Genomic DNA, 11071 nt, shown 5'->3' with positions numbered 1-11071 from the left:
TTAATCTTTTAACTTATCAGCATATGCCACACAGAATATTTAATTTGCTGCCGTGTCTATGTGTGCAATGAGACTAGGGCCATTAATTAACACTTTTTTTGCAAATCTATGCATACGCTGTATGTTGTAAATAAGACATTACTCACCTTTGGGTGTAAAGAGCTGGCCGCAGCTGACCGACGTGTGTCCCGGGCGATGGCACACCTCGCAGCGCGGCTCTTTGCAGTTCTTTGTTTCATGACCTTCTCTTCGGCAGGCGTAACATTTCTTTGGTTGAAATTCGGACCCTCTTGCAACTGGAGCAACAGCACCTTCTCTTCTCCATGTGGTAGCCATTCGCGGATGTGTAGTATAGTTGTAGTGGTGTATCGCACAATCCTTAGCCGACCTACGAAGACATATCTGCATGATGAACTGGTGGTCTTTGTTGTCCCATCCATATACGTGTTCCAACTGGTCGATCTTGTGCAGCCATCCCTTGACGTTGCTAGATTTTTCATCTGGCCGGAACGTTGGAATAACCCCCGCATCGGTTTGGGTGACACGTCGCATTTTGTATCCCCTGTGTTTCTCAGCGGTCTCAAATCCGTCAATGTATGGGCCTGGCATAATCCCGCTTCTGAAGTATTAACGGATCCTCAGGTTGGCGGCGACAATTAAGACACTTTAACATCCACACGAAATAATATATTATTAGAGGCGACTCCCTCTTAAGTCAAAGTCGATGGGCGGAGCCATTGACGACGAGCACTCACGTGGACTCGTGACGTCATCTGGAGGGGCAACCGACCGACCAGCGGGGACATCACGCCACCTCGGATCACTTTTGCTGGAAGCGCGCGCAGCGTTCACTTGTCTTAGATTTAATATTCTGTGTCGATCGTTCCTACCCACTTTTGTATTTTTTTATTTATTTAAATTATTAAGCCGTTGCTAAAAATATTTTCTTTAGCACACATTACGGTGGGTAGAATACGAATGCAACAGAGATATGCTAACCGTCGGTATTTATACAATCATCTTGCCCTATTTTAATACAAACTGAGTAAGTAGGTAATATTGAACATTGTTCATCTTAATTATTCTGCTGATTATTTACGTTACATAATAACATTATGGCTTATTGCACCGGAAGCTGTCAAGCGGAAGGCGCCAATAAAATATTATACGTATAAAGAAATATGAATGAACTATTTACTTGATTATGAAATTATTAATTATATTATAAGAATAATAAGTTCTATATATTTCCTAAGTTCGTAAATAATTTATTATGTGAGGCCGGAAGTGTTGCTCGATAACACTATAAACTGCCGTGCCCGGTGAAAAGTGAACAAAACTTGAAGTGCTAACAGTTCATCAGATCCACTCGAAGAAGAGAATCTAATACAAAGAAGAAGACCATAATCTCAACATCCAAATCCAAGAACGCTCAAACCTCAGTGCAGAAATTCGAATATCCATCTGCAAATAATGAATCATCGAAATACGACATCCACGTCTAGACGTCACCTTATCGCTTCGGAATGCATCGAGTTGCAGTTTTGAGCTGCGTTATGTTATACCTGTAAGTCTCTGGTCATTGCCAATTAATAATTAGGCTAGGGATCCTTGATAGAAAATAAAACCATTTTATATTTTATGTCAAAATTGTCTATGTCCGAATTTAATTTAAAATAACTTTAATTCTACCATGACATGGGGTAAATTAGGATTCTGGGGTAAATTGGGACAAACCTGCGGAAGATTCTCAAAGTACCTGTAGCACGGAATCTACCTACCTAATTTTTTTAAGGTAATATTTATCAATGTATAGAAGAAAAACCAAGTTAACTATGGAAGTACTAAATATGAGTTGGTCCCAAAAATTCATCAAATTAAATTGAAAATAGTGGTTGAAAAGTGCGTTTTAAAACAGCTTAAAGAACTTTTCAAAAAAGTAATGTTATCGTTGTTTTTTCAATAAGATCACAGTTTATATAATGTTGCAAATGATGTGACAATAAAAACCAGCAGCGTAACGACAAGTTCTTTTATTTGTGCGAGAATGCAGAAAGCAGGTAGAAATGGCTGACATGGCTTGTTTTATTAACACTATCCCCCCTTCGTTGGCTTTGGCTGGCGGCGGCGGCGGTGGCAGTGGCGGAAGGGGGCGTGTTAACATGGCTTGGCGGTTTGGCTGGCGGCAGGGCATAACAGCCGACGTCACGTCCGTTACATTCGGCCATCCTGCAACAATTGCTCCCGCAATGGGGAACACACAAAAACATTTAGTTCTCAAATAAATCAATAAGGTCTTCAGTTTCGAGCTGCTCATCGGAACGACTAGCGCTATCGGACACATGGGCTATACTTTTATAGGGCCTTAATGAATCTGTTGATACCAGGCCAGTGAAGTTTTTGTAACTTCGTAAACCTTTTATATATACTTCTAATTTGATACCGATTGTTACCTACTACTTTAGTTACTACATACGGACCTGAGTACAAATCGTCTAATTTGGTATTAATCCTAGCGGCGCTACTAACTAGTTGGAGCCTGTCTCTATGATACAAAATCCCTTTTCTTATAAACATGAGCATTTTTTTATATTAACGTTGTGTAGCTATCTTACGCCGTGCGTCAACAGTTTCTGGTTCGCGACCAGGAATCGAAACATCACATATTGATCTACCAGAGCGCGCAAAGATTAAATCACAAGGCTTGTAGCCGCTGCTACTTTTAATTGTGTTGTTTGTGCCTCAAATGACGGAGTTCACTAAATCATTTGAAGCTTCACTAGGATCAGTTGCCCGCAACACATCTAAAGTTGAATGTTTAGTTTGTTCAACCTGGCCAATTAGCGCGTGGACAAGCAATACCGTTTAACGTATGCCTAAACTGTTTATCTTCTGATATTTTTTTAAAGTACCTACTCGTAAAAGCTTTCCCATAGTCTGTCACCACGTGATTCGGGTATCTGGACAAACCCTATTAATATATTTTTCAATGCACGAATGGTCCCGATTGAATTTACAGTACGCCTTAGTTCAGCTATCACAAATTTAGACAACGCATCTTTCATTACGATCATGTACTGGTTTAGATGTCCTACAGAAGAGCATCATGTTATCTATTTGTACCATGCGCATAGTATCATTAGATGGTTTAGAGATCGGATATAGACAGTCTTCTTTTTTTTAACATAGTTATCCTTCTCATGTGTACAATAAAGACATGCTGCCACGTATTTCCTAATAAAGCGTGTCATTTTAAGAAACCAATATTGGCTTTTAATCAAAGCTAAACGATGATTTAGATCCACGTGACAAATGTCGTCATAGTGCATTCGTACAATTTTCCATTTAGCCAAAGGGACTGCGAGTCTGTTTCCGTTAAAAGTTTTTCGAACTAGTTCATAATTATCTTTAACATCAGCGCGACTTCGTCCACGTGGAATTTAGTTCACAAATAATGCTTTATTTTAGAACAAATTTGGTTAGCATAAAAAAACGTTATACGCCCGGTTCCAATATCCAAAAAACGAATCGTTTTATATTACGATCCGTTACAATATCTACGAATCGTAGGACAAAATAGTTCCTATAAAAACGACTCGTTTTTAAAATTACTGATGACTTGCTACTAACGGATGGGAGGGCTAACATAACGGTTCGTACTGCGTTTTGTATGGAGACTGTTGTCTGTAGTGTTCCTATATTATTTTAGAAATGTCAGTGAGCTGTCACAACTACGACGCGTAGAGCATTTTTTAACCTACCGATTTTGTTCGGTTGTGCTTTGGAATTTTTGTGTTTGTGTTTTTTCTTTTAAAATGTCGAGTTCAGAAAGTGATAACGAAGTTTTAATGTTACTGAATTCAAGCGACGATTCAAGTGATGATACGCGAAGTAATAGAGTGTATAAAACAAGAATCAATTATTATTCAGAGCTCGATAATCAGGAGTTTCAACTAAGATTTCGGCTCGACAAGCAGTCTGTGCAATTACTGTTAGGTGAAATTTATCCTTTTTTAAAGGTAAAAGGAACCAGGCTCGTATTTTTAATGCCAGCTGTTAATTGGTATTTTATGAAGTAGTTAACTATTTAACAAGTGATTACATGAAAATAGTATTTACTAGTTTATTTTAATTCTAGGAATCATGGAATATCTCCCTTACATTACAATTTATCAGTTTTTTTTGGTATTTTGGCGCGGTCCGGCCGACATCTGGCGTTTCCTTTGTCTCTTCATGGCGTTTTGTTCACTTTACAGTTAAAACTAAAGTAACTGTTTTTAAATTGTGAATATTCAAATAAAATTACATATGTGATGAATTACAATTAATTTATATTATTTTAAAATATTTATGTAAAAATACTAATAAAAACTTATGTATTTTGAAAAGAGTTTTATTTCTAAAGGATCTTTGTAACACAATCATTTGCATTACCGAAACGCAGAGGGATTCGTTAGTAAGCAGCGCACCGACGGATGCTCGTAGGTAACGCGGCAAGTAAAATAGTTGTGGAACGCTAATATACGGCTACGTATTGGTAGCATGATTACGATTAGTTGTTATAATACAATGACGATTCGTTATTTTTTGGAACCGGGCCATAGTGAGTCAACCTTAACATATAGACATATGCTATCGCGGACATTTTTTTTTAGATCTTTTAAAGGAGAACAATTCTGTCACATTATTTTAGCGAAACCTTAACAGTTTCTGCAGCGCACGCACCGGAAGCTCTCAAAAGGGAAAATAACCAGTGTTTCTTTACTGGTACTTCGCTTGTATTGGTCTTAGCGTGACACAGTGATGGTCTAAGCGGTCTTAGCGTTATATAGCCTATAACCTTTCTCAATAAATGGGTTATTTAACACTGAAAGAATTTTTCAAATCAGACCAGCAGTTCTTGAGATTAGCGCGTTCAAACAAACAAACTCTTCAGCTTTATAATGTTAGTATAGATTGCTTTATAATCGAACTAAGCTTTTCGTCCTGACATTGCACAGTACAGAATCAGTAACTTTAAGAAGATTCACGTTCATCATGTCAACAGGATGCCTATTATGCGCGTCTACAAATGTTCCATACGTTCACCAGGTCTATACTCAACACTAATGTCATAATCTTCTTTCAAAACTCACCATCGCGCAATACGTGGTATAATGTCGCGTTTGGTAGGCGTAGCACAAACCACAGTACAATCAGTTTCTATTATATCATGTTTACCTACTTCATAAACACGGAACCTACGAAGCGATTGTACGACCGCCAGGTTTTGAGCTCTTAACTATGATACACACTCTCTTCCTTCCTAGTAAGCCGGCTAAAATACATAACAGGCCACAGTGAGTTGTCAGTTTGTTTTTGTAATAGTATACCAGAAATTCCTAAGTTACACGCATCGGTTTGTATTTCTGTAAGAAGCATAAGATTATACAGAGCTAGCATAGGTTTGGAACATAAACTGTTTTTCAGTTGTTCGAAATTCGCGTTATGTTCACGGCCCCACACCCATGATTTTTCTTTTTCTTAACTCAGTTAATGGACGCGCAATCACGGCAAAACTGGGAATAAATTTTCTAAAGTAACATAACCAATAAACTGTCGCACACTATGAGCATTATTTGGCACAGGAAACTGCGAAACGGCCGTCAATTTTTGTTGCACCCGGCTGTATACCGTCTGAAGATATTTCATGACCTAAATAAGTGACTTTTTTCTCCAAGAATGAGCATTTACTCATTTAATTTTAAGTCTCCACCATAAAATTTCCCAAGTACTTTCTCAATAATTGTTGAACCTGATTTTATACCAACTGAGGGTAGAGGTAAATCGTTTCAAATTGCTAGTATCTCGATTTGACCTACATTTATTTTTACCCATTTCTTTTCTACCCACAGACTCAATTATTTTATTTATTAAACGCATTTAACTACCCCACCTAGTGGAATAAGGTGGAGAAAAAGAAGAAACGCATGAATACAGATGGCACATTTGCTAAAACTAAAGGAATTCTAGTGTACTTGAAATAATGACCTTGCGGCGTAATGAAAGCAGTTGTGTGTCTGGCACAATGCTTAATTTATGGTAGCCCTGGGCTAAATCTAAACTCGTGAAGTACTGTTCGGTGGATACTTTTATATTTTACCATAGCGTTTAACGCACGATAATCAACGCATAGCCTACCGTCGCCGTTCTGTTTCTTAATAAGACCACTGGTGAAGCATGACTAGCTTCAGATTATTTTATAATGCCGGCATCTAAAAGTTAATTAGCTTTAGATTTAACTATCGTTTGTTCATTATGAGAAAGTAAAGGTGGCAATACACGGGCTGATCACTAGTAAGCTTAATTTGCATTTGGACTAAATTGGCAATACCTAAATCATGTGTATTCGTAGCAAAGTAATGCTTATACTGTATTTTTTAAATCTGAATGACCCTTATTATTTAATGGCTCCTTTTAATTATTTTTTTTCTACCCTCAAATCTAGAAATATTTGTAATGGCATGGCTAGGGCAAGTAGAAATGCAACACACCTGGCTGTTTGGCTGTGGCTCCTCGCAGCTGTTGGCCCTCGGCAGGACCTCGCCCGGCGGCCACATGATGGTCTCCGAGCCCATGTTGATGACTTTGATGTAGCCGTCTTCGCCGCGCAGCAGCGTCGCAGGCAGGGAGAAGGAAGCTCGTAGCCGTGGAGTTCGTGAAGCGCCGTGAAACTCGTAGTGCTGCAGTGGAGCGCAACCACGTTGCTGCTCTTCTAGTTTCCCTCCACGTGAACCAGAATGATGGAAGGACAGGGCGGCAGGCGCTCTTGGTCCGACGACGTCGAAGTCCCTTTGATTTGATTGTTCCAGGTTCTTCATCCTGTAGCTCAAGTATCGCCTTGTGGACCTCCTTCTGAAGCAATTTTTCAACACCTTCCTCGCCAGTGGAATAGGAGCTTCATCTTCTTCAAACTTGTCAGAAGACCGAGAGATCTGAGCGTGTATATGACGTTGTTTCATTTCTTTATGCCACTTCTGATTGTTGCAAATGATGTGACAATAAAAACCAGCAGCGTAACGACAAGTTCTTTTATTTGTGCGAGAATGCAGAAAGCAGGTAGAAATGGAAGGAAGAAGGGTCGTCGTACCCCCTTTCGGGGGCACGGAACGGGCCTCGGGGCAAACCCCACTACCCGGGCGGAAACTCCCTACCACATAGGGCAGGGGTGAAGTAGATGCGGGGAGGAGTTGGGGAAGGTACGCTGTTCGCAGCGTGCACGGCTGCACTACATCGACAAAACATATATACTTATACATAATACGATGGGCTTGAATGGCTCCAGGGATGACGCCCGGCAGCAGGATCCTCCGGCGTCGTGTTGTCCTCAATTTCTTTTTTTTTTTTTTTTTTCCTTACTAACTAACTACAAGCTAACTAAAACTAAACTACACTACTATTTACACGGGGACAACAGTCAGCGGCTACGAGGGGCCCGCCACCGGCCCCATGCCGCGGCCCCACCTCTACAAATCAGAGGGGGAGCCGCGGCACTAGTAAGGCGCTCACCCGCTCCGGCTCCCCAGAAGGGGAAGTCCGTCACGGGGAGGGGCCGACTTAAAACACTCCCCAAACGGGGGAGTGGTCCACCCTCGGGGGTAGAAAATGGGTCCCCATAGGGGGGCACCCCAACAATGTGGGGGGAAGTGACGAGTGTGGACAGCTCAGTCCCATGGGGGCACTCATTATGAGCACTCCCATATCACTCCGGTTAAGCCGACTATCTTACCATAGCCGGGGGTTCCAGTAGCTCCCTTGGTAGCGCCAGACCATCAGGTGGTCTAGCGTGCAAGGGAGCTAAGTTGTGGAGATGCTCGTGGGGTCCACCGTCAGCCCGCTCGTAAAGATTACGAGCTAGCCTCCGGATGAACTCCTCGAGCGACTCCACATCCAGATCCCGGGCGATTACGGCATTACTAACGTAACGCCCTGCTCCGACTATCGTGCGAAGAGCCAGATTCTGCTGGGCCTGTAACTTCACCCGCGTGACCTGCGGGATGAGGTGATACCAGGCCGCAGCTGCGTACGTGATACGGGAACGGACATACGTCTTATAAATGCCGAGCTTAGTCCTGACCGGCAACCTGGAGGCCAACACCGGCCGGAGGAGGAATCTCGCGTAGCGAGCGGCCGCCAACGCCTTATTGGCGTGGGCGGTCATCCTCAAACTCCGGTCGATATCGACCCCCAAGTACCGGACGCTGGATCTAAACTCGACATTAGCGCCACGGAGACTGAGCTGTCCCGGGACGACTCTTGTGCGGACCGGACCGAAGAGAATAGCCGCGGTCTTCCCCACGTTGACCGCGACCCTCCATCGGTCCAGCCACTGGGGCAGTAAGTCCAATAACCTCTGCATCCTCGAAATGGCCGCAGAGGGGAAGTTGGATGACGTGAAGTAGGCGCTGTCGTCGGCAAACAGCGCCAACTTCACGTCGGCTTCCCACGCTTGGAGGTTGCCCTCGAGCGTGGGAATATCGTTGGTATAGAGAGCGTAGAGGAATGGTGCCAGGACGCTCCCCTGAGGAACTCCGGCCGTGACTGGGCGCACCGACGACTTGGCGCCCTCGACCGCGACAAGGAAGGATCTTCCCTCCAGGTACGACCCCAGCAGTCGCACGTAGGCGTGCTGGAGGTCCGTGTTCTGCAACAGCTTGTGGATCAGTCCCGCATGCCAGACACGGTCGAAGGCCTTCTCGATGTCGAGAAAGACTGCGGCCGTGTACTGGCGCGCGTTGGTCCGATCCGCCAAGTGATGCATGACGCGGACCAATTGCAGCGTTGTCGAGTGACCGCTACGAAACCCGAATTGCTCGGGTCTGAGAAGGATGTGCGGCGACATCCTTCTCAGCAGCAGCCGCTCGAACAACTTGCCCACGTGCGACAGCAGCGTGATCGGACGGTAACTGGAGGGATTTCTCCTGTCCTTGCCGGGTTTGGGCAAGGCGATAACCTTGCCCAATTTCCAAATTCCCGGGAAGTGTCCTGTGGACAGAATGGAGTTGAACAGCCGTGTCATATATGACACGACCGTTTCAGGGAAGTGGAAAAAAGCGAGGGAGGGAATACCGTCCTCGCCCGGCGCCTTGCGCCTCTTCATCCGCTTGATGATGAGGCGCAATTCGCTGGGAGTGATGAGATCACCATCTCCCAACGGTGGCACCGGGGAGGAGAGTATGCTTGCTACGCTCTCTTCCACCGATTGGTGGAATGCGGCCTCTGAGGGTGCAGAGTCATTAGGAGCGAACTGCCGCTCCAGCATTTCGGCCAGGATATCGGCGCGGGCCTGAGCCGAGAAGCATCGGTTGCTCCTCTCGTCCACGAGTGGACAAGTCGGGGCAGGCCGATTTGAGAGCTGGCGACAAAGCCGGTGAAAGGATACTGAGGAGGGGTCCTCGCGGGCCTCCTCGATCCTCTCCTGCCAGGCATAGCCCCGGAAGGTGCTAATCTTTGTCGCCAGCTCCGCTTCCAGTTCATTTTAAGCTCGCGCTTTATCCTGGGACAACGAGTTGTCGCCCAGAGCCTCCTCAAGCCCCTCTTCCGGCGAATAATCGCCTTCAGATGGGCCGGGAGTATACCTCTGGGCCCGCCGCTGGGCACAAGAGTCGTCGCCTGGTCGATCGCTCCCCTGATGGAGTCAACAAGGCGGGTTGCCGCATCGTCGACCCCATCAGGGGTGTTGGGGTCCTGAATCACGGGAAGGTCGACTAGTCGTCTCTTAAAGAGCTCCTAGTCGACCTTCGGTCGTAGGGGCGAGGTCGCAACCCGGGTGAGCCCCATTCCCAGTGTCACCAGGATAGGGAGATGTGGGGTACCCAGGTCGTACAGTTCCTCGATCGTTACGGGGCACCGTAGCCCCTTGTGCACACACACGTCCAGCACATCGGGCTGATAGCGCGCGGCGGTCGGGACGTGTGTGGGTTCGTCGGGGCCGACCACGGAGTAGTCGCCCCTATCGGCATCTTCTAACAGCCGCCTGCCCACTGCTGAGTTAAGTCGGGAGCCCCACGCGACGTGCTTCGCGTTGAGGTCCCCGACCAGCAGAGCTGGGCGGCTGTCGTGATTCAGGGCCCGTCTTATGTCCTCAGGGTGAAATTCAGGCCCCGGGGGTCTATACGCGGCATAAATCCGCATATCTCCCCCCGAGGTGTGTACCCTCACACCGACTGACCTTGTCGATGTGAAGGACAGCAAATCCAACTGATCATGCACCACGTCCCGCCTGACGAGGGCCGCAGTGCCCCTGAACGGCCGCCCGGCAGGGGTAAGCTTGTCACGTCGGTACATGAAGTAGTTAGGAATCCTGAACGCATCCTGAGGACGAAGCTTGGTCTCGCCCAGGAGCACAACCTCTGGGTTGTACTCCCGGGCGAGAACAAGCAGGTCGTTCTTTCGGGACTTTATCCCGTCGGGGTTCCAATAAATGATGCGCAGCTCCTGGCTAGCCATTGAACTGCGCAATCATTCGGTAGAACCCCGACAGGACAGCCCCGATAGGGCTAGCGCCCGAGGCGATCTCGCGGATCACTCCGGAGATCACCTCGGCCAAGTTCTCCCAGAGCGCCAGCAGCCATGCAGCAAAGCCGGCAGGCTGGGAGGCCTGTCGACCGCTGCGGCGCTCGCGCTGAGGGCGGGGGGGGGAGGGGGGCTGAGATGTGCCCGAGATGGCTGGTTGGGCCTGAGGCAGTGGGGTCGTTTCCGGTATTGAAGCCGGTTGCGAAGGGTCGATGGGGGGTTTATATCAACCTCCATTACTAAATTTGTTGACGGGGGAGCCGATGCAGTACGAGCGTTCGCTACTGCGTCCCGTTGCGCTCTCTTCTTTAGTTTTTTTTTTTGTTTTTTAAGCCTGTTTTTTTTTTGTTTTAGGACCTGGTAATTGGAGGGTTTGTACTCCAGCACGGGCTGGAGCGCTGCGTTGTGAGAGGGGCGGTCTGCTTGCAGCGTTTAGACCACGAGGGGTAGGAATGGGCATACCCCGCCGCGGAGCGTTGGCTTCAGCCATCAGCGTTGCCGCTGATGGATTGGCCTC

The 11071-nt window shown here is 46.2% G+C and overlaps 1 protein-coding gene and 1 long non-coding RNA gene across 2 annotated transcripts; one reads left to right on the top strand and one right to left on the bottom strand.

Moving 5' to 3' along the window:
• Positions 1-2018: 2018 nt before the first annotated feature.
• Positions 2019-7478, bottom strand: LOC134201286 (uncharacterized). Its single transcript, XM_062675792.1, has 2 exons — positions 6534-7478; positions 2019-2229 (listed from the first exon to the last, which is right to left on the bottom strand). Exons 1-2 carry the CDS (start codon positions 7296-7298, stop codon positions 2215-2217), a joined length of 780 nt encoding a protein of 259 aa, XP_062531776.1. The 5' UTR covers positions 7299-7478; the 3' UTR covers positions 2019-2214.
• Positions 3504-4388, top strand: LOC134201287 (uncharacterized). Its single transcript, XR_009976511.1, has 2 exons — positions 3504-4019; positions 4139-4388. It is a non-coding gene; the product is annotated as an uncharacterized LOC134201287 (long non-coding RNA).
• Positions 7479-11071: the final 3593 nt, after the last annotated feature.

The sequence above is a fragment of the Bombyx mori genome, chromosome 24 (genome assembly GCF_030269925.1).
Source record: "Bombyx mori chromosome 24, ASM3026992v2".
Taxonomy (NCBI): Eukaryota; Metazoa; Arthropoda; class Insecta; order Lepidoptera; family Bombycidae; genus Bombyx; species Bombyx mori.
The sequence above is the reverse complement of the archived record's forward strand: the minus strand, read 5'-3'. Positions and strand labels throughout refer to the sequence as shown.

Excerpts from the sequence above, each read along its gene's own strand:
- LOC134201286 (XM_062675792.1), bottom strand. The coding sequence starts at position 7,298 with ATGTATAAGTATATATGTTTTGTCGATGTAGTGCAGCCGTGCACGCTG.